This window comes from Adiantum capillus-veneris, chromosome 16 (genome assembly GCF_014529385.1).
Source record: "Adiantum capillus-veneris isolate H3 chromosome 16, ASM1452938v2, whole genome shotgun sequence".
In the NCBI taxonomy this organism is placed as follows: domain Eukaryota; kingdom Viridiplantae; phylum Streptophyta; class Polypodiopsida; order Polypodiales; family Pteridaceae; genus Adiantum; species Adiantum capillus-veneris.
Window position 1 is genome coordinate 87,144,987 of NC_140946.1, and position 24,642 is coordinate 87,169,628.

General features: G+C 44.0%; 1 protein-coding gene across 2 annotated transcripts in view; it reads right to left on the reverse strand.

The window, feature by feature from the left end:
• Positions 1-20,867, reverse strand: part of LOC147439399 (endoribonuclease YBEY, chloroplastic-like) — a 97,898-nt gene extending 77,031 nt beyond the window's left edge. The window contains exon 1 of one of the 2 annotated variants that reach the window (XM_086485250.1): positions 20,310-20,867. In XM_086485250.1, the coding sequence (XP_086341376.1) occupies positions 20,310-20,813 (504 nt within the window). In that variant the 5' untranslated portion in view covers positions 20,814-20,867. The remainder of the gene's footprint in view (positions 1-20,309) is intronic. The other variant, XM_086485249.1, reaches the window with a different exon arrangement.
• Between the last annotated feature and the right edge of the window lie 3,775 nt (positions 20,868-24,642).

The window sequence follows — 24,642 nt, forward strand, 5'->3', positions numbered from 1 at the left end:
TCTTGGGATTGTGTTCCTACTATAGAAGGTTTATCAGGAATTTTGCAGAGATAGCATCGCCTCTTCACGCTTTGCAAAAGAAAGAGGTCACTTTCAGATGGACCCAAAAAGAGATTTCAGCTTTTAGTCTCTTAAAGGAAAAGTTGACTTCAGATCCCCGTAATTGTTTTGCCAGATCTCAGGAAGTCATTTGTGGTCTAGTGTGACGCGTGTGGCAGTAGCATCGGAGCAGTGCTAATGCAAGACGGACGGGTAGTAGCTTATGAAAGCCGAATTTTGCAAGGGCCAAAGAAGACGATGCAAGCCTATAAAAAAGAGCTCTTGGCCGTGATTCATGCGCTTTCTATCTGGAAGCACTACCTCTTGGGTGCTGATTTTGTTGTCCAAACACAGATCATCGGACCTTGCGATACTTCTTGACACAGTCAAAGTTATCCGAAAAGCATATGCGATGGGCAAACATTCTTTCCATGTTCCACTTCCAGATTATGCATGTGGAAGGCAAGAAGAATGTTGTGGCTGATGCGTTATCAAGAAAGCCACAAATTTCAGCTATGTCAATTCCTTATCATCATGAGTTAGATGACATGAAGGAACAGTATGCTACTGATGACGAGTTTGCAAGGATCTTTGAACAATTGCAAGAGGGGCAACATCATGAGCACTACCTCCTCAGAGATGGTTTTATGATGATACATGGCAGACTTTGTGTCACTAGGCCACTGCGACATAACATCATGGAAGAGAGTCATGTCCCACCGTATGCAGGGCATCGTGGTATTGATGCAACAGTTTAAGCGTAGAGACATTCTTCTATTGGCCTACCTTGAGAAGAGATGTGGATGCCTTTGTGCGAGCATACTTAATTTGCCAAAAGGTCAAGTTTGACAAGCAAAAGGCACCAGTGCTGTTACAACCACTGCCGATTCCGGATAAGCCATGGGAAAGCATTGCTATGGACTTTATCTTTGATCTTCCAAGAACGCCAACAGGAAATGATGGTATATCGACCATTATTTGCAGGTTCAACAAGCAGACCCATTTTATCCCTGTCAGGAAGAAGATAAATTCTGATCAGATGGCACGTTTGTTCATGTACAATGTGTGTAAGTACCATGGTATGCCACAATCGATTGTCAGTGATCGTGATCCTCGCACGACCAGTTTGTTTTGTAGAGGATTGTTTGAGAACATGGGCACTACGCTCAAGTTCTTGTCTTCGTTTCATCCACAAACTGATGGACAGTCAGAAGAGGCTAATTCTACTGTCTTAAATCTGTTGAAATGCTATGTGTCAGATAATAAGGGCAAGTGGGAACAGTATTTGCCTATGCTTGAGTATGCGTACAATAATACGGTGCATTCGGGAACTGGCAAAGCACCTTTTGAGATTGTTGAAGGCGGCAAAAAAGTTCCTCCCATTTTGCATACGAAGGACAAGATCTTTGAGGCAGATCGATATGTTGAGAACATGGATGGAATGTACAAGAAAATTAAAGTTGCCTTGGGAAGACTCAAACAAAACAGAAAAAGGCTGCTGGTCGTCACCGTCGTGAATTGCTATTATCACCTGGTGATTGGATTCTGTTAAGGTTCGAAAAGGCACGGTAAAAGAAAATGAAGGGCAAGGAACGGTTGTTTCCTAAGCTCAATATACGTTACTATGGGCCTTTTCAAGTGCTTGACAAGATCAGCGATGTGGCTTACACACTGAAATTGCTTGATGCATGGAAGATTCATAATGCGTTTCACGTGAGTCTTCTAAGACCCTTCGTGGGTGATGTGCCAGAAGATATGCCAGATGAGGATCAGCCAGAAGTTGAGGAACTTGATGAGATCCTAGTACCTGAGCAAGTTTTGGCACATAAGGACAGAAAAGTTAAAGGACAGGTTGCAAGACGTTATTTGGTGAAGTTCAAGAACTATCCACATATGGATGCAAAGTGGATGGAAGAGCATGAACTATCAGAGTCACCAAATGTATTGCAGCTTTACCTTGAAGCCTTTGGGTTACAACCTACCTATGCCCCAACCCAACGTGTGCAAAGGAGGGGTAATGATAGAGCTAGTACATCAAATGTACATATGAATTCAGTGTAATAGATGGAAATGACAAAAGTATGAAGGTCTCATTAAGTCATTTGTATCTATCTTTACCACCTTTCTTGGGGATACTTGCGATGATAAAACAGTGTTGATAGCACAAGATCATCAGTGATGTCTATTTATGGTATGCAATCGAGGACGTTTGCGAATCCAAGAGGGGCGTATGTCACGGGGACGTGGCAGCTGTTAACTATGTCACGAGGACGTGGCAAGCTAACCTTAGTTGTTGGTTTCTTTCCGTTTTATTTTTGAGACCCTCTTTTTGAAGTAGCAAACGGTCGGACATTGTATGGCCAATGTGAACGGTAGTTTCACCCGCAGACGGGAAGTGGTCGGCACTGGAATTCATATAGTAAGAGGATGTCTAGGCTTAGAGCAAGATCATATAGGTCCCCCCGTCACACTTAGCAAGTTGGTGGATACTAGGAAGTGAACTCAATAAAGGCATAAAGTCAAGGTGGGACTACCAACAGAAAGTATCCGACAGTTGGGCCACGTTGCACTTTTGGATGCGGTCCCAATGAGCATAGATGGTCAGATGACCAGTGGGAGCCCAACGGAATCATTTCCTACAATTTAGGAAACTGCTATTTTGGGCCATGAAATGTGTTCGCGTCATTACCTCCGGTATGACTAGGGGAACATTTTACAACTCTGCCGCAAAGTCAACCGAGCAACCAGTCGGGAGATTTTTAGGCGGAAAACCCAAAACGGGAAAATGCTTGTAAATGTGCCAAGTGGCACATTTTTGTGCACTTGCCTCACAGAGGAAGAGGTAGCGCTGAAATTTAAGCTGGGAGAGGCCTCCTTATGCAAACTGCCACAGGTTAAGAGCCATGGAGTGCTTCCTTTCCCTCTATGTACAGTGTGGTGCCATGAGTGATGCCCTACATGCTACACACTGCTCTCTCTCTCTCTCCCCTACGTGAAGTTATGTGATGCCCCAAAGGGCTTTTCATTTGACTGATGTACAGTTGTGTGGGTTCATGCGCGATTGCCAAGGCAAGAGCCTCTTGCACAAGTAGTGGATTAGCTAGTGGCTAATCCCCCGCAGGTACAGGTGAATTTGGAGAGGTTTCACGTGAGAAATCTCGTCCGATCCAAAGGGCAAGTAGCCCTACAGGTGCGGGAGCTCAAGGACTTGCTACAGATGCGACCCGCACGCGAAACGGAGCCCAAAACAGGGAATTACAGCCTGCTGTGTATTTTTGCAGGTTTAGGGTTTCGGCTCTAAACGGTCCCTAATACCCCCAACAGGTTCGGGGACGCGAGGGGACCGCTATAGAGGTGATCTCGTGCATTTTCGGGGCAGAAAACAGAGAATTCAGCGTGCTGCAGATTCTCGCCAGGTTTTGCAAAGTGCCCGTGTGCGTCGGGAAAGTCATCTATTGCGTGGGGATACTGACTGTGAAGCGTCCTAGAACAGTTATGCTGCCGAAATCGGGCCAGAACATGTGTTTCTCAGCCTGGATTATGCGGGGCAGCTCATAGGAAATCACAGGTTTTATTCCATCTGTTAAAGAATAAAGAAATACCGAAAGGGGCGCCAATTTTGAGGCCTATAGGTTGTAGGCGTCTGCTCCGAGCATTCTAGCTTTCGAGCCGTGTGTGTGTGTGCTTGAGTGTTAATTCCCGTCACAGGTTTCCTTTGCACGCTCTCTCTATGTGTGTCTAAAGTAAAGAATTTCGGGTGAAAGCCAATGCCTACCGCCCCACAAGCCGGTTTCACATTCACCGAACATGCAGTTCAAAAATCACACACTTAGTTCACACTGAACACTGTTTCAATCATTCAATCTAGTTATCTCATCCGTCCAGAAGTCTTGATGCATGTAGATCCCTCTATAACCATCTCATCCCTTCGGAACTTTTGATGCACTCACCACAATATCTAGTCATCTCATTCATATGGGAACCATGCACTAGAATCTCATTTCATCTTTCAACATTTTCATGCATCATCATCATTCATTCGAATTTCAAAACAAAATTCATGATTCTTATCTTGAATTAAAAAGTTATTGAATTCTTATTCTTTCTCTAGGGTTTAGGCCCCTTTGCCAAATTTTACAAAAAATAGTCAAGTTAGCCCACGACCCAAAGGTCACTTGGATGTCCTAGTGCCACGCAAATGATCACGGATGCAAATACCACATAGAGAGAATTGTTCATGACACGGAGGATTCTGTCTTTGACCAAGAGATTGGCATGGACCACCTTCCTATGGAGAGTGATTCTGTGACTGGCCAAATGAACGCATGGATCAGATGCGTCTTTGAGCTCGACGCAAAAACCCTAACCCTAAAACTTGTCACATACCACCTTCTAAAATCAAAGCGATCGTCCTCAATTGCACGGCGCAAGAAAATGCTCACACTTCTAACACTTATGCAACTTAAAACCTCACAATTGATCATTCCGTCATGCATTCTTGTGTCATGATGACTGTGCACAAAGAAAAGCTAGTTGTAGATACCTCAGTGCGTCTGAAAATTTGTCTTATATCGGTATCTTAGCCAACACCTATAAAAGGTCGTTGGATCTTGCTTGGATGTGGATCACACACCCGAGATCTTAGCCAATGCCTAAAAAAGGTCATTGGATTGAGCTTGTGGTGCGCGCACGTACCCAAGATCATAATCATAATCATAATCAAAATCATAATCTTTATTCATCATTCATCATCATCATATATTCATTCAAATTTCATAAAGAGAAATAAAATTTGTATCGTCAATCGAAAAGTGATCAGTTTTATTCGTTGCTCCCGGTTGCTTTCATATGCAAATTCCTCGCCATCTCATTCTCGAGTTCACCCGCAAAACAGGTAAAATTTCAAGGAGATGGCTCACCTTGTTGCAAGAGAGTGGATCTCCATATCCATGCTCACCTTGTTGCAAGAGAGTGGATGTCCATATCCATGCTCCCCTATGCTTCCAAATGCATGTTCCTCGCTCTAATTACCTGTTATCTGTACACAAATAACAAGATCTTCCAAAACATTAATTTCACAGGTGCTGAAATTTTTTGCAGAAACCCTAATTTTTTGCTGAAAACCATAATTTTTCAAAAGTTGTCGGAATCAAAATTCGTTCGCGACAATGCGTAGAGCTTGTCGAGATCGCGTCAATTAGAGCTTGTCAAGAGGATCAACTTTGCCCTATGTTGCATATCCAAATTCTCAACCGTTGAAGAGATTTTTAGAGGTCTCTGACACTTAGAAGAGTGTCAAAAACATGTTTTTAGAGCTTTTTAGGTCAAAAACGAACTCTTGTATCTTCTTTTCCTCGTTCTCTTCTCATTTCTTCTTCATCTCACTCCATAGCTCCCATCTATTAAAGAGTTGGCTTCTCCTTTCGGCTCTTTTGTTAAGGAGTTTGCTTCTCCTTTCGTCCAGATCGGAACTCTCGATATTCCGGTATAGTAAAATTAGCCATCACACCTAGACGACACTGATCCTCCACGAGTGTCTTGATGCACTAAAATTACTTACCCAGGCAATCTCATCCAATTAGGAATATTCAGTGGTTGCCACATCACAATGCAGCACAAATGCTCACATATGCATGTTACAAGACATAGAAACATAAAGCTGCCGATGAGCACTCCTCCAGCATAACCTAACAAGGTCCGGGCCGAGAGATATTTCAACAACTCCCTCATCACTCCTCCCGCATAACCTAAAAAGGTCCGGGCCGGGAGATATAGATGCCTTTTACAACCAAACGCCCCCCATACCGCAATCTGCATCGTTTGGAGGTGCTGAGAGTAACCATTGTTCAGACTTCTTTATACTCCTCCCGCATAACCATCCAGGTCCAGGCCGGGAGTAACAACAATACTTTTCAAGCATTCAATACTCCCCCCGCAAATAACCACAAAGGTCCGGGCCATGAGTATGAACAAGCATTCTCAAACATCATTTCTCACTACTATACCCGGGAGTAAAAATTACCAATCATTGAAACCAGTATTAAAACCAGAGTCAAACAATTCAAATCGGCAGGATACCCCACTCTGCCAGAAGCTACCACAAACCATATAGCTTTGGGCAAAAAATTTCTTGAAAGCTTGCCAAGTCCTTGGGGGTGTACGGCTTGGTAGCTATAGACATCAATCTATGTATGGCACTGTATCTGAGAAAAACAGCAGCTCAAAACAAATCTTGGATCCTTCTCTTGCAAGTGATCTTTTTGGCTTATGCCTTGTAAGACATGAGCGATGAAGACGGCGGCGCACCCGATGCGCGATGAAGTAAGGGTGGAAGTGGCTAATGAGTCCGGGGTCAGGACCCGAAGATACTTCAAATAAAATTCCAGTACCCTCTAGTTTGCTCTGTCTGCTCTTTTGTGGGACCGATATGCTTTCAAAAAAGCACACGCCTGATGCTCTGATACCGCTGTCACAAGATGGGCACCACGTGCCAATAGAAAAGAACAGACTAAACAAACTTCAATAACAACTAAAACTGAAAGAGAGAGCACACGCGACACGGAGTGGCGGAATTCCATCCCAGAGAGTATTGGCCCCAAACCTTGGCGCCCCTTTCAGTATTTCTTTATATTACTTGAACTCAGTACAATGCCGGTACTCGCGCTCTGCACCTCACTAAAGCGTGCCAGAGACTGAGCCCTCTGCATTTATTTAAAGGCCTTTGGCTTTGAAAAGCAGATTACATGAAAAACTTAAAATTCAAAAGCAACTGCCCAAAAGCATCTTGTCCAAAAGCTGCCAGCACAAATTACGAAAATCCGTACAATGCCACATCAGCACCTACCAGCACAAAACACGGAAATCCGTACACTGCCACGTCAACAGTCAGTCAACGCGAAATCCGGACGTCCGTACAATTGCCACGTCAACATGTCAGCGTAAAATGCGAGACTGCGTACAGCTTTGCCACGTCATCAATCTTCACACAATTCTTCTTTTGCTGCTTCTTCTAGGGTTTAGGGCCCTCAACCGAGATCTGCAGTTTGGCTCCGTTCTTCAATGGCTTGACACGTCAGCAAATTGTAACAGAAACCAGCGCCGAGAGTTCAAGCTTCTGATAATTGGGTTCTAGGCCCCTCAGCAAGTATAAGTTCGGTATTGCCACCTCACTAACTCATCACATACGGTGAGCTGCAGGTCATTTCCAGCATGCTCTAATTTCTTGTTTTGGTCATAGTCAGGTGTTAGGATGCAGCGAAATGAATGTTGAACTTTGCTCAAGATGAGTGCTCCAAACTGTGCTCAAGGTTCCTTGTTCTTAGGGAAGGTAGAGCCCTCCGTTCTTTAATGAGAGAGTGCAATGGACACAAACAAAGTGAATGGACACTATGAATGGAAATGCATGAGCTTGAGAGATAGAGAAGAGAATACGACACCAGAGACGTAAAACCCTCCTCCAAGGGCTCCACTCTCGTCGGCGAGAGTGGTCTATGCTATTGATTGCACAATCTGGTACAATGGCTGAATGCAAATCTAATGGGCTATGTCGATGTCGACGGTGTGGACGACGAGGATGATGCTAAGGCTGAAAACTGAGTGTTCTGCTAACCTGTTGCACTGCTGTCCAAAAACGCTAGGTATGCTGAAATCTGCTGATGCAAAAACGCCATCTGCTGGTACTCTGAATGCAACTGAAAACCACTGCGGTACTCGTGTCCAGAAGCGCTATGAGTGGCTGAAAACTGCGGCTTCAAACGCTGAAATGGCAAGCCAAAAACGCTGGTGTAGGTTGCCAAAAACGCTAATCCCATGCTGTGGAAAAACGCTGGCTGTGCTTGTCAAAACGCTGATTTGCTGGATCTGAAAACGCTATGTTGCTGAGGCTATGGCGATGAGGCTAATGGCTGAAAACGCTACGGGGAGTGTGGTGTAGGTCGCGGGTCTTGCTGGGGGAAATCGCCGGAAGGGGGAGTCTTGCTTGAGAGAGAGAAGGGGAACCTGCTGCCCTTGGCCTGTGTTCTCTTTGCTCTTCTGCCAAATAGTGCTAGCCTAGGTTTGCTTATATATTATCTTACTCAAATTGCCCTACTCAGTTCCCAACAAAAGTCACTTAATAAATAAGTGAAAAATGTCAAAAATAGGGAAAATAGGTTTAATGCACTGGAAAATTCCCCTGATGGATTCTGATGGGAATGCTTATGATCATGTTGTGTGCAACCGGAGGATATGCATCTAATTTAAGTGACTGGTCATGCACGGTCTGCAAACAAACTCACAAAAGTGCTAGATCACTTCCTATTCTAGACTGACTTGACTGACTGAACCCTGAACCCTGGTCATGCTGTAGCTTGTTCACAGACACAGAGGGTTGGATGTGTCACATGACATCCCCTCCTTTTCAAAGTGAGGTACTGATACCGAGCTGTATGGCGTCGAGGGAGATCGCCAATAACATCCGGAATCCTAGAAGGGACTCTTCGCCGACCGACTCTGATGTGTAGGTCGTGCGGTACTTGAACTTCATAAAGGTCTGCAACGCTTGCTTCTTTGGGCCGCGCCGAAAGCGAGACAGAGTCTTTTGTGGCTCTTCATTTTTATCCATAGTCATGCGTCTATCATCTTCAAGAATCTCCGAGGCTGAAAATTCTTGAAACCACTTCCAACACAAAAACGTGAACATACCCATTCCAGGTAAAATGACTGGGAAAAATCTCGTCTTCCTCAAAGACTGTGAATGCAATGTAGATGAACAAACAGACGGAGTGCCAAACCGTTCACCACACACACGCAAACAATGAGATCGAATCTTGTGTTTCTGATCTAAATCAATCAACTGTGGCAAATCACAACGGACATGCCTATACTTGATGCTCAATCTTTCTTGTGCTCTTTCTACGACTGTGTCGTGCCAAGGAAGAGACATGGAATGTGACTTCCTTGAATGCATACTTTTTAGCTTTTCATGAACAATCCGCATACATCCGTGCTCATTCATGAGTGAAACGTGCTCAACGTACAATATGTCATGCCTAGGAAAAGGGATCACATAAAGACGCTGACTAAAATACAGGAAACGACCACAAATGAAACACTTGTACAATGCGTGTTGACGAACCATTCGAACACATAGTACTTCATGTAAAGGTTCTTTGGACCTAAGCTCGAGGGCCAAGATCGGTTCTTCGTGTTTGATCGAATCTTCCTCTGGGGGTTCTGTGGATCTCAACTCGAGAGCCAAGATTGGTTCTTCGTGATTGATCAAATCTGCAGTGAGGTTAGCTTTACTAGAGAAAGTATCAACTAACACATCATCCTTGTGAACAATCACATCATCTTCATGCAAATCATCATGCTTGTCCTTATCATCCAAATCATCATGCTCATCATTATCATGCAATTCATCATGCTTATCATCATGCCAATCCTGTGTATCATGCTTTGGAGAAGAAGAGACTGAGGAGTCTCCTTCTCCTGAATCCGTTCAATCTTCGCCTGCACATTAGAAATGAGAGAGGGAGAATGAACAACTTGCTCTCCACGAATGACAATGGGAGAGTCACTTTTGGCATTGAAAGTGAACGTATTTTCCGTCCAATCAATGAGAGGGTTATGCTCACGAAACCATCGAATGCCCAAAATCATATCACATCCTGAGAGAGGAGAGACAAAAAAAATTCTACAGAAAACAGCTTGTTGAACTGTAAACAACACATCAAGGCACTCTTTCGTGATGAGAGAGTCCATACCGGGAGCGAAGCCAGAGACCTCGAGAGGAGATTTCTCACTAACCTCTAGGCGGGCTCTCTCAACAAGAGGGACTGATCACATCATGCATACTGCCTGGGTCAAATAATATAACAAAACACTGCCCCGTCATATGACCATAACATTTAATGAGAGACTCATCAATGGGAGAATCAGGAGAAAATTGGGACACACTTGTGTTGTCATTTATTGCATTGACAGAGGAAGTGGGTTCTGTGGATTCTTTAGATTCATTAGAGTCAAGCTTAGGACATGTTCTTTTTATGTGACCCTTAATGTGACAATGAAAACAACGACCTTCCTTAGAATAAGTGCTTTGCTCTTCCGACGTGATGTATCCTCCTAAAATTCCTTGTGCTACCTTTTCATATGGAGTGAGCTTAGGTTTAGCAATTGTGTTAGCCTTACCCTTAGGTTCATTTTGAGAGTTCTTTTCTGAGAGACTATGGTAAGAAGAGTTACCGTTCTTACCGTTCTTGCCGTGCTACGGGTTCTCAAAAGTCTAAGAGGTACTTGTGGAAGTCTTGGTTTCCTTAGGCTTTCCCTTGTTGTGCTTCATCTCCTGTGCGAGAGCAATCGCTACCGCCTTGTTGAGATCAATTGGATCGAGCACCTCGACATCATACTTGATATACTCGTCCAATCCATAAAGGAATGCCTCTTTGCGCTCATCATCCGACTTGCGTAATTGGGTACCTAGCTTCAAAACACGATTAGAGAAAGACATAACTGGCATACCATTTTGCTTGAGAGCGCGCCAATCGTCCTTCAATCGTGCGAGATACTGAGCTGGCATAAACCGCGCCTTGAGCTTGTCTTGGAAATCGACCCAATTGAAGAAAAAGGGCGTGAATTCGTCGGCTTCCTCTAGGTACGCGGCTAACTGTGCCTCTTGCCATGCATGGTACCAATTGATGGCATCACTGGCAAGGTACATAGCTGCCATCAAAACCATGCTATTTCCTGTCTTCTTAGTTGTCACAAAATAAGCATTAAATTGATGCAACCAAGAATGAATAATTGTAGCATCCATCTTACCATCATACTTATTGAACTGGATCTTCTCTGTGACTGGGTTGTTGGAGTCCGAATCTCGGCTTGCGCCACTTTATGAACTACCAACATCTTTGGCTGGTTCGGACTTCGAGGCAAGAACCTATCGAACCAATTCTTGCGTGCGGAGGTCCCGCTGAACCTCCCAATCGGCCTCCAAGGCCGCTCGTCCTTGCTTCAGCTTCCTCCTTTCTTTGTGCTTTTCTTTCTTTGCGTTCATCACGCTCGCGTTCCAAGGCAATGCGAATCGCTTCTTGTTGTGCCATCATGTCCATCATTGATTTTACCAAGGCCTCCATAGGATTTGGTGCAATCCCGGGCATAGATGGCATAGGGGAAGGGTCAGGAAAACCTCCATGGTGAGGAAATTCTTCTTCACTACTTTCATGCCCATCACCTCCATGCGAAGTATCCATTCCGCTTCGAGTGATGACCATGCACTGTGATCTTAGGGTCTTAAGTTCACGAGGAACTTGGGTTCTCGTGGGTCTTGGGTTCTTTAGTTCTTAGGGTTCTTGAGGGTCTTGAAGTTCTGCTTTCGCTTGTAATCTGTGTTAGAGAAGGATCTTCTCTTCACCCGAGTTCTGCTCTTTTCCGCGGACGCACCCCTTGGCGGCCTTGCGCTCACACCAAGGTTGCTTTTTCCCACCTCACGTCGATTGGCCGGCCGCTAAGTGCACGGTCCGCTCTCAATGAGTGAAAAGAGGCACAAGGGTAGGCTGAACAACCCCTTCTTTCTTGGGTTTCCTGTCACTCTTCAAAAACACGATTAGGAATCGACACGCCCAGGTGAACTTGGGTTCGTACGACCTCAACAAGAAAAAAAAATTATGTGGTTCTTGTGGTTCTTTCCTTGAGTGATACAGAACACTGCCAAAGCTCTGATACCAATGTAAGGTGCTGCGAAATGAATGTTGAACTTTGCTCAAGATGAGTGCTCCGAACTGTGCTCAAGGTTCCTTGTTCTTAGGGAAGGTAGAGCCTTCCGTTCTTTATGAGAGAGTGCTCCGAACTGTGCTCAAGGTTCCTTGTTCTTAGGGAAGGTAGAGCCCTCCGTTCCTTAATGAGAGAGTGCAATGGACACAAACAAAGTGAATGGACACTATGAATGGAAATGCATGAGCTTGAGAGATAGAGAAGAGAATACGACACCAGAGACGTAAAACCCTCCTCCAAGGGCCCCACTCTCGTCGGCGAGAGTGGTCTATGCTAATGATTGCACAATCTGGTACAATGGCTGAATGCAAATCTAATGGGCTATGTCGATGTCGACGGTGCGGACGACGAGGATGATGCTAAGGCTGAAAACTGAGTGTTCTCCTAACCTGTTGCACTGTTGTCCAAAAACGCTAGGTATGCTGAAATCTGCTGATGCAAAAACGCCATCTGCTGGTACTCTGAATGCAACTGAAAACCACTGTGGTACTCGTGTCCAGAAGCGCTATGAGTGGCTGAAAACTGCGGCTTCAAACGCTGAAATGGCAAGCCAAAAACGCTGGTGTAGGTTGCCAAAAACGCTGGTGTAGGTTGCCAAAAACGTTGATCCCATGCTGTGGAAAAACGCTGGCTGTGCTTGTCAAAACGCTGATTTGCTGGATCTGGAAACGCTATGCTGCTGAGGCTATGGCGATGAGGCTAATGGCTGAAAACGCTACGGGGAGTGTGGTGTAGGTCGCGGGTCTTGCTGGAGGAAATCGCCACCAAGAAGGGGGAGTCTTACTTGAGAGAGAGAGGGGGAACCTGCTGCCCTTGGCCTGTGTTCTCCTTGCTCTTCTGCCAAATAGTGCTAGCCTAGGTTTGCTTATATATTATCTTACCCAAATTGCCCTACTCATTTCCCAACAAAAGTCACTTAATAAATAAGTGAAAAATGTCAAAAATAGGAAAAATAGGTTTAATGCACTGGAAAATTCCCTTGATGGATTATGATGGGAATGCTTATGATCATGTTGTGTGCAACCGGAGGATATGCATCTAATCTAAGTGACTGATCATACACGGTCTGCGAACATACTCACAAAAGTGCCAGATCACTTCCTATTCTAGATTGACTTGACAGACTGAACCCTGGTCATGCTGTAGCTTGTCCACGGACACATAGGGTTGGATGTGTCACGTGACATCAGGTGCCCAAAGCCCTGTTTAAGCACCCTAAGGCTTCCCCGAGGGTCCCTTGGTGTTACTTGCAGTTTAGGTGTAAAAACCTAAATCTGCAAATAAACGCGGCACGCATAGGAGCTCTCGCACGTAATGGGACAGTTCCCCTGAGTTTGGACGAGTTTTCACGCGAGAAAACTCTCTATTTTTGCAATTTGTTGCGATGGAACTGTGCATACCTATAGAGGACTAGCAATCAGCTAATGCACCACCTGTCCAGAAAGCTCTTGCCTTGCCAAACGTGCGTAAAAGCCACAGAACTATACATGGTCATCTGAGAACCCCAACTAGTGGGGCATTTACCATATGTGCAAAGGGGAGAGAGAGATGCACAAGAGCAAATCATCATGCTACATGAGACAAGGTAAGCTTTCCATTAGAGCTTCAAATTGAAAATCCACTCAGAAAACTGAAATTCAGCCTCCCTTCTCATATTTGGGCACCCCCTCTTGGGTTGAGAGTTTCTGGATGGTGTACTAGCCTACAGGTTGCTCTCCTACTATCATGTGTCCAGTTTGGCCCATTTGGTTCCTAGTACCCACCAACTTATAAGGTCCTGCCAAGGGGCCTAAAAGACTTCAACTAAGCCTAGCCACTTCTTTACTAGTCAGATTCCACTGCCGAATCCCGATCAGCCCAACCATCACGTGGCTACTCCTACGGGTGAAACTCTCGGCCAACGGCCGTTTCACATTGGCCATGCAATGTCCATGCATTTGTGATTTCAAAAAGAGAGTCCCAAAAATTAAATAAAAATGAAGGGAAGAAAACCAACAAATAAAATTAGTGTTTATCACAGTCTCATGGCATCAGCTTTTGGTATTGGATCCTTTAGGGGGCTCAGCTTTTCATGTATTTGGATGCTAGGGGCCTTTAAACACAAGCCTTGGGGGCTCTCTTTTGCATTCTTGCATGTGCAAAAGCAGAGGCAAAGCTCCCGACCGGTTGTACCTTTTGTCAAGCAATATAAAATAAACACCAAAAGGGGCGCCAGGGTTTTGGGGCCACTAATCTGGGAGTGGAACTCTACCACTATGTGTCTATTGTGTGGATCTTCTCTCTCTCTCTCTTTGTTCAGTTGTTTTGAAGTGCTAAAAGCCTATTCCAGACTTGTTCTTTTCAGTTGGCACATGGTACCCTCCCATCACAATACTACCCCTATGCCCCTACCCACACCTTTATATCCACGATTGTGCTGATCGGCCAGCTAGAAGGCAGCCTCACGACTCTACGATGAAGAAACTAGGGTGAAATAGGCACCCAAGGGCCAAGGCCCTCTAGAGCCATGGGGAAAAACCATAGTTACAAGGAATGGCCGTTTTTAGGTCTCCGTTCCCCATTCCCATTCTAGCAGAATCTAGCTTCCCGTTCCGAATCCCTGTTCCGTGTTTTAGAGGTGAGTATCCGTAACATGGAATGGCATTTCATGGCTGTTGTTGTTCCCAATCCCGTGTTACGACTTCCCGTTCCGGGTAACTATGGGAAAAACTAGAAAGGCTGGGAAAGATACTCCCACCTTGCAGAAGCCTAGTGGCCATGGAACCAAGCCAAAACCTCGAGCTAAACGTGGCTAAATAAATCCCAACATGAGAAAACTACCTCACTCCGGCCAGGCACAGCCACAAAATAGTCCTCATTGCCTACTAGATGTCCTTGGGAGATATCTAAACCGACTGGACGAATCGAGAGAGATGTCAAAACTCTACACCCCCTCTCCGTTCCTGCAAAGGAAGACGGTCGAGGAAGCTGGAGTGAGCAATCTGCAGCTATAAGGTGAGAGTTTAATGGACAAGGATATCTGCAACAAATCTCTGCAATAGAAAAAAAATCATGCATTATACGATCCAGTATCTACCCTCAAAAGAAGTCCAAAAAGTACAATGCAGTCCGCTCAAAGTAAACCTAACTCTAACCAAAATCTCAACTCAACCGACACATAAGTCGCACAAGCACATCTGCAAAAGGTACTACTACTAACCACTCCATGAGAAAGCATCGAAACTGAGGGTAAAGGCGTAATCGACTAGTACCTGGATTATTTCCCAACTCTAAAATGCTTCTTCCTCGAGGAAAGAGTCCAACTCCACTCACATACCACATGCTAGAATCTCCACGCTGCTATGGGAAGTCCAAAGAAAGTGAACAACCAAGTCTACTAAGAAATCAATTGTCTAATGACGAAGAATCAAAGAACTGCATCAAACACCATTGTCATGAGTGAATTGCAAACTATAACTAAAGGAACTCCATCCAAACTAAGAGTGAAAACTGCTATTGATCTTCCTCTGTCTGGAACACTTCCTGAGACGGAACGAGAGAATATCACCCTACTCTTAGAGTAAATCAAGAACATACATCGAACAGAAAAGGATAAACATCAATACTGAGACTGCAGCTAATACGGCAAGATCAAGAGACCCTGCACCCAAGCGCTCCAAGAGCACAGAAAGCCACCAAATAAACTGACAATCATGTCCTCTGCACATGGAACCAAACGCCTGGAAGAGAGTAGTCCGTGAAAACCACCCCCCAAGCTGACTCCACATCCCCCTCCGAAGGGAGAACACCCGGACGATGAATAACTTCCACGACTCTCCAACAATCTCTACCTGTGTAGCTAGACCACCCAAGGTAGGTAACTCCGAAATAAAAATATACCTATGGAACCTAGAACCAAACCTGGGAGAATCGAGAAGACTGTCTCCCCACTTTGAAGGATGTCATGGCTAACTGTAACTAGTTCCTAGTCCAAGAAGGACCAATATCCACCTGTACGAAACTCCATACCATTCTAAGGAAAAGGGAAGTAGGTGTGTCCTGAACAGTAAAGTCTCGAGGGATCAATCTAAAATATATAACACAAAAACTATAGCTTGGATGCACTGGGAAGAGCAACCGTCCCACCACAAATCTGAAAGACCAAGCAATCACCCAAGTGGCTCGCTAAACGCTCCAGTTTGCCCTCAGAGCACAACCGCCGTGCAAACCGTCTCACATTCTGTTTCCAAAATCTCGTGAGCGTAGGCCGAAACCTCCTTGTTCATATCTCAAAGTAAGAGTATCTACAAAACACAAACACTGTAGCAAACTCTAGTAGAACTCATACACGTGTCAAAGTCGACGATGCGAAAGCGTAGAGACCAAGGGGAGTGAGCACAAAAGAGAGAGAGAGAGAGAGAGAGAGAGAGAGAGTCTCCTGAACCAATCAACCTTGGCAATGAATAACTGAATGTGTATACAATGGAGGCAAGGGGTTGCTTACATAGCAATCCCAGTAAATTGCCCTACCCAAGACTTTGACAAATAAGTAAAATAAATACCTAAAAGCCAAACTAAATAATGGGATCACATTGGGTAGTTCACTTGAGATGCCTAAACTTTAACAACACAGATCATCACCTATTGTTCGCAATCGTAAACTCATCGCGTGAACTTGCTAGACCGTCGCAACAGAATCTCCTCAAGCTCTTATCACACCAAGGGAACCTTGTATCTGGTGAGATGCCTAAACTTTAACAACACAGATCATCACCTATTGTTCCAATCGTAAACTCATCGTGTGAACTTGCTAGACCGTCGCAACAGAATCTCCTTTGGCTCTTATCACACCAGGGGAACCTTGTATCTGGTACACTCATCTGCAACTAGGGGTGCCAACAGGTGCTTTTATAGGCACCGGAAGCTGGCAAGAATAGCGGGTAGATTTAGGCACCTAACTTTTCCCACGAGGGGAGGGGGTGAAATAGGGGCAATGGCTATCTGTTACTATTAAGAGAGGGGGTCCAATCTGCCCAAAATAGCAGGAGGCACCTAGCTTTTGCCCTTTTAAATCGCAAATGGCTGCCCACTTATTAAGTGGGTCGCTCGTCAATTTGTAAAAATGGTCTGAGCCTGTTCAAAACTCAATAAAAACTTATGAGCTGAAAACTATGCTTACACAAACACACCCTACGTGTCCTTGGATGCAGTCTCATGCACAGATGTGATGCGGACAAACTCGTTTACGGAAAAGCATCTGCTTTCCAGAAAAGCACTCAAAAATTAACTCGCTTTTTCAGAAAGCAACTGCATTTCCTCAAAGCTACTCAAAACCCATCTTCATTCAAGTGCTAACATCCTATGCATAACTCATCCTCAATTCAAATTTCCTACTCAAACCATGGAGTGTTTGATGCTACCGTCATGATGCATCGAGAATGACCACTACTTGCTCTCACATCCACCGAACTTACGGATCCTTAGCAATGCTTTATGTCGCCAATCACATAACATCCAAGATGTCCATTCTTGATGGCTCACTCAACCTTGTAAATCTACAATTCCCAACTTAACAAATCTAATGTGCACAAATGTAAATAGTCTTAATTTCATTAAATTGAAATTCCATGGAAAATAAGAAAATAGCCAATTTAGTGACAAAAACTTTTGGGGAAAGGTCTAATCCAACCTAGTTCATCACCTTTCTCCTCACCAGTGATTCTAGCAGTAAAGAAAGATGGATCTTGGAGAATGTGCATAGACTACACTGATCTTAATAAGATCACCATCAAGAAAAGGTTTCAACACCCAAAATCGATAATATACTTGATAGGTTATAGGGTTCTTCATGTTTCGGCGGAACGATCTAAAAAGTGGTTATTATCAAATCAAGATCACTCCTAGAGATGTATACAACATTGCATTCAAGATAAACGTGATTATGAATATTCACTGACTTACATCTTTGTGCGAGTGCAAGATTTGCACGGTCATACGCATGTGTGCATAGAGTCAATGTCTGCCGAGCTATGTCCTATGTCCGTTTTGTAGGCGTAATCAAGGACGGTTACTCGTCTATCAAGGGGGGTAAGTCATAAAGTGATGACATGGTAGCTCAATAACCAAGGAAGGAGAGAGAAAAATCCAATTGATGACATGTCACCGTAAATTGCACCGAGATTTTGGCCGCAAATCGTAGGCTATCGCAACCACCTGGGAAAGCTTTTGAACGTCACTTTTTAGCAGAGCTTTTGGGAGTTGATGTTTTAAGCGCAGAGAGATTTTGGGGGCACCCTAATTTTACATCCTCCTACCTACGTAAGTGTGCTTTGGGAGCCACTCTGACATATCAATGCATGGTTGCATGGTTGCACGGTTGTGAGTACTCCCCGGCAGTTATACTCTGTGATTATCAATACAAAAAGAGGCGCCAGACTTTGAAGCCAATGCATCTGGAAGCGCAACCCCTCTGCTTCATGCCGACTTCTCTCATGTTTTGAAGTTCAAGTGTCAAACTTTGTCTAGTTCGGTTCGTGTGTTGTTGAAGATCTCACTCTTGGTTGGCCAAGTCGGTTACAACCAATCTCCACATTCCTCTTCACTCTTTGCTCCGTCAACGAAAAACCTCGCTAGATACTTCCTCATCATATAATAATACTTTTAGAAACATTCACCCGTCTCGTTGAAGAGAACTTGGGCATGTGAATCGGCTAGGACCAATTGAAATGAAGAGGGTTCTCCAAAACAGCACCAAATCAGCCCCAAGAGGGTAAAAACATCAGCAACCAGCCGTACTCTCCTTGTCATGAAAAATCAGCCCCACAAACTCGCACGGGGCACCATACGACTCTAGAGCACACCATAGCTCTGATACCAAGTCAAAGGGTCAATCAAAAAGGTGAATCGGTGACGAAGTCACCAACGGAGAGCAAAACATCTGTCAATCAAGGGCAGCCACTGATCTTGGATCTCCTGCAAGAGAACTCCTTCAAATCAGCCTCCAACTATGGGCAGCCCTCCATTGCAATGAAGCAAGGCTCTCGGGCAGCTCTCTGATGTACACAACCTGCAATTTGCTACACCCCCCTTGGAGATACCAACGCACTAGCAGATCCCCCACAAAACGACCGGAGAGGTGGCAAACAGATACGACCTGCATTCGTTGTTCACTTAAGGAGGAAGAGAAGCGCCAAGATTGTTTGTGAGTTGTCACTCATGCTCACATGGTTTGTTGTGTGATAAGTACTGTACTCTGCCCGGTTTTCTTGCTAAAAGATCTGGCTCTTACCTTACTTATAAGGAGAAGGTGATGACCCAGTTTTCTTGCTAAGAGACCTTGGCTAGGAAGTCGGGACGCAACACAGATGTGGTATTCACTACTAGTCACACTTTCGATATGCATCCATGGAAGCTTCTCTTCCCCACCACATGTGCTATTATCCTCTCGACATTGTGGAAGGCTCGATTTATCAAGTTGATCGGCCATGTGCCTGCCAACTCTGCTGACACCCTAACAAGCATATGGCCAAAGCTTTTCTACACAATTCATAGTCATTGGGGTGGTACTTCAATTGAGACTTCCAGAGCAGCAGAAGTATGCCCTTCATGAGGGCTTGGTCTTGCACATCTACATCTTCACCAGTTCTCCAGGTATGCGTATATGGTACTATTCCCTGAATTTGTGGTCTATCTTGCCCTGATGTGGTCAATCTTTGTAGATACCAATTCCGTTCTATACAGCTTCATGGGATGGGCTTCTATACCAATCCTTGGGAACATACATACACAAAATTCAAGCCCATCTCTTTTGCAAAAAAAGAGACAAAGGAGAGAAAATCAGTGAGAGAGAGAGAGAGAGAGAGAGAGAGAGAGAGAGAGAGAGAGAGAGAGAGCCAGGAAGGATTCGTGCTCTAACTCAAAGTCACATAAGAATCGCCTTTCTGAGAGAGGTGATAACTCTGACACCATCTTGACCAGAACAATGATGCGCAATTTTATCTTTACACATTGTCCACTTCCATCCTTGGCAGCCCTCCCCTTCATTCACCCTCTCATGTAGAGAAATAAGGCATGATATCAAATTGTAATTGCAAGTGCAGGCACACGCACGCCCTTAAGCATTTAGTCTTAATTTTTCTTAAGAGTGCTTGGCATCAAAATGGCACTGTAGAAAGAAGGATTGCTTAACTTACACATGATACTATACCTGTTGAGAGACAATATATCACTCGCGCGCAAATTATGTTTAAGCTGCTGGAAACCCACTTTGAATATTACAATCTATTAGTTTTGCCTTAAAGTGAAACCTAACACTCTGAAAGCATCACCAACCCACTCGATAATTTCGAATTATTACAGCAGTGAAGAGTTCTATAACCAGTTCCTTACTATCACAAAATGATCTCAACCACCTCATCACTTGACAAAAGCTCTTATTTGCTGTACAAGAATCCCTTTGCCTTGAAACAGCCACTCATTGTGCCTTGAGTGCAACTTGATGCATACAATAACTTGGCATGAACAGATGCAAAGCTTACCTCCAGTTCAGGGGTTGTATCAAGGGAGTCCTCAAGAATAACAGGAACACTAAACTTAGGATCCTGCTTGGGCTTGGCATTGGAATTAAGCCCATGTGTGCCTGCATTTGTGGGACTGGTGGAAGTTCTTGTCTTTGTCGAATCAGCAGCAGCGGAAGCTACTCGTGATGAACGCGGCCGCGGACGCAACGACGACAATGATGATGATGATGGAGGGCGATTTCTTAAGGAACGCTTTACAGATAAGGATGAGGGTGCGCGAGCCTTACGCCGTAGTGATGCTGGTAGTAATGATGGTACTCGCAAGGACGATGACGATAAAAAGCTTTCAACAGCTCTCGAAGAAGATGGAGGAAGTGGTAGACGGCGATGACACTGCCTTAGCTGAGGATAAGGAGCACGGTAAAGAAGGGGATGGCGCGAAGGAGAGAGCAGCGATCGCATCGCCATTCTCTCGCCCGCCTTCAGGTGCATAGGCAATGAGAGGAGATTCCCAGGCAGCATGCACGCTGCCGTCCCTCGCCCCTCGCTGCTTCAGGCCAACCCTTTTAGTTCAATCAAAACAAGTATTAAAATCACGAGGCCTAGCCTAGTGCAAGGTGAAGACAATTATTGCAAGTTAAATAAGTGCAATAATTCCCAATTTCTAAGTCGAAGTTTACAGATGATTCATTGCTAAAGCCTGCAAAATTTTTCCATTTTTCTTCCGATGCAAGCTCGGAATCAAACAAGGATTTGGCAATCTTACTCGAGTCAAGTTGCAGAACCAATTTGTTGTTGCAAATAAATGAAAACACCCACATTTTCCCTTCTTTTTTTGTTCTAATTTTTTAGTATTTTTTTAAACTATTTCTTTAACATTTTGTTGTGTAGGCTAGGTTGGAGAGTGATCAATAGCTTGGATGGAGTGGACGCGTGTTCAGGGTTTGCATCGAAGGAGGGAGAGGCATGGAGAGTAGAGCATATCTGCTCCAGAGCAACGATGTGAAGCTAGTCGACGCAGCGGCAGCATGGTATAAGCGATGGCGGTAGTATTGTAGTGGAATCTCCAGCCATTATTCCAGCTTAACAAATGTAAAATGTGTTTGTATTTTATGATTAGAAGGCCATCACCCCTTCTATTTCAAGTGGAATCACTATAATAGTTTATAGAAATAGGTATTAACCCCCCCTTTTTTTTAAAAAAATATACATATTACATAGATTAAATTCTGATTAGAAGGCCATCACCTCTTCTGATCCAAGTGTTTTACGCCCCATGAAACCTTTTTTTGTCAAACCTTTCAAGTTTTAAAAGTACTTGCTAAAATCCAAGGTCAAAGTATAATCATTTCTATTGTTTGAACATATCTTTAGCCAGAAAAAAATCACTTCCAAGTCCTAAATGAAATCAACGAAAATCATTTCTTGGTAAAACTCAACACAATATACTGATTTTCCATGAAGCTCCAAAAAAGTATTCGTCTACTTTACCATAAAAACAGTTCACCAATCTTATGTAATGAGGGTGCTCTAATTGTGTAAGTAAAAATTTCATGAGTGGATAGTGTTGACTGTCTGACAAGATAGAAAAGCTTAGAGGTGTGGTCTAGTAGAAGTTACAACAACCAGTTTCCTACTATTATTAAATAGGGTTATCATGTTGTTTCAAAACACATTCAGGAGCGTTTTATCCCATTTATCCTCTACACGATTAGTTTGTTCATTCCAAGGATTTGTATGCCTGTAAAGCATCTGAATACCGTTAGTAAGGAAGTAGTAACCAGTTGTAGCCATATGCCATCTTTAGTGCAAAAAAAGTTATGAAAGGTAACAAACAAATGTTAAATCATTCCTAGTTATTACAAGCTAGGTAGGTATGCTAACCCTTACATTATTGGCTAGGAGTGTAAAGGTATTACTGATATATCCTATGGCAAGTGATGAACAGAATTATGTGCTTATTTGGAGATGAAGCAATCATATTGGTCTCAAAAAGAAACACCACGTTCATGCACTCGGACATAATCCAAATACTAAGCAAGACAACTCCATATCAACGAGAAAATATGAACCATCACGTTAAAAAAGACCCGAGAAATTAGCACCAATGAGAAGGAGAAAAACATTGCTCAATCCATCTCGTGGAATATAATCATTTTGGAATGATCACAAGTGTTTTTATCATAACCTTTTCAGAAAATAATAACCAACATGCCCCTTTTCTAAAAATAATAACCAGCGTGCCATGCTGATTATAATGCTAATGAAAAAAGTAAACCAGCTCGGCCACAACTGTTGTTACCTATACCAGTCAAGGAAGAAAGCCTCATATGCAGAACCATGAAGAGTTTTTTTTTTTTTCAAAACCTAAAAGAACCAACAGTTTGGCCTTAGCTAGTATGGCAAAAGGCTACACATCAGATGTTAGATTATTGGGGGAGATCTTTAAGCATATTTTAATGTTAACAATAATCCATATCAAATCATAGAAACCACAGTTAAAAAGTCATCAGTACTGGACTGATTTCAGCATCTATCAGTCTAGGCAGTAGACATGAAAGAACCAGAAGCCTTCCCTATTATTAACAATTTGGCACATTAGAGATCAGAAACAAGAACACACCACCAGATTGCATGTATCACGTATCACAATAAGTTCGACACCAACCTTGAGGTGCTTTGTTTTGTTTAGCCATCATCAGATTTTTGAAGCTTTAGGAAGGGAGAAACCGCCCCCCCATACCCCATAGTTGCACAAAACCATTATATTTTGCAAAAACTACTCACTAAACAAACTTTCCAAGCACACAAAACTCGTATCAAGGCTACGTGAGGGTATAGAAAAAAACCCTCACCTTGGTTAAATATGCAACACCATCAGTTTGTGGAGGCCACCTCAGATATCATCGAGACCAGCACAGCCATGTACATCTACAAAATAGGCAATCAATCCACCAAAGTCGTTCCAAGACCAGGACTGCAGCCATCAGGTAATCTTATTCACAGTAGGGCCTATTAAATGCTGCTCCATATCCCAAGAATTCATCGATCATGTAAGCCTCATTGGAGTGTAGGAGCACAACCAACAAGGGGTAGCCCAATAGGCCAAGCAGTTAATTGGCATCAGACCAGAGCCAGCTCATCGGCCACATTGCGGGCTGGAACAGGGGAACAAGCGAGCGAGGGCTGGTACAGAGCCAGGGTCAGGAGGGCCACCTTATAGAATCATCCAATAGTACAGGGATGAGAGAAACGGGGAGGGCTACGGGAAATACAATTGTGCAGTGTGCAAGTAGTAGCATCGAAGAAAAAAAAAACACGCTCAGGAAGGGAGGCGATTAAAGGCCAATACCCGGCTCAGAACGTGGGTGGGGGGAATGGAATTTCCCACTTACTCAAAGGGTTTAGGGTTAGGTTCACACCCAGTAGACTCATCCCACTACAAGATTGAGTTGTAGGTAGGTCAAAAAAAAGGGGGGGGGCGAGTTATGCCATAGGAGGTGACTAGTATAAGGCTCGACGCCGGGGTAATATCCGACGAGTATCCACCAATTTCAAAGGAAATTTCAAACTAGTAAACACCGATACATGCATACTTCCATAGAATAAGAGTGTGAGTGTGAGTGTGTGTGTGTGTGTGTGTGTGTGTGTGTGTGTGTGTGTGTGTGTGTGTGTGTGTGTGTGTGTGTGTGTGTGTGTATTTTGCATAGGGCATGAAGGAGATGGAGATGGGAACTCAACAGAAGCGGCATAAGGTGAGGAAGGTTTCCTGGTTATTGGAAGGGAATAGTATGCAACGGGCTGGGAGGCCTGTAAGAAGGGGCGATCGAGATCCATACAGGAGGCGACAATATGCAGGGCTCTTCTTTGCTTGATTGTGTAGCTATGGGAGAGTTGTGCACGCCTAGCTACAATGCAGGCCTCAGCTTGCAGGTCGGATGGATTGTAGAGTAGGTTCTGGCTCACCATAGATCTTCACCTTTGTGCATGATAGAGAGAGAGAGAGAGAGAGAGAGAGAGAAGAAAAAGAAAAAGAAGAATATGTATTGAGGTTTCCAACTTTCAAGGCATTGAGTGATAGATAATATGTAGAGTATCCAATCTTTTACCGTATCATGATGACAAGAAGCTGGATGTCTAAAGAGTCTCATCATCATCATAGCTTGAAATTGAAATCTTTCAAGCCATGAAAAATGCTTCTCTTTGTAATGAGTATCGTTTGCATGCTCAAGCCAATAAAAAATTTTGCATTTTAAAAAAAAATTCCTTTTTCATTAGCAAAAAGTGGAGGCATCACTAAGGCCTCACCCCTTTGGGGCAAGCCAAAAAGTGTTGTAACTTGTGGAGCCAG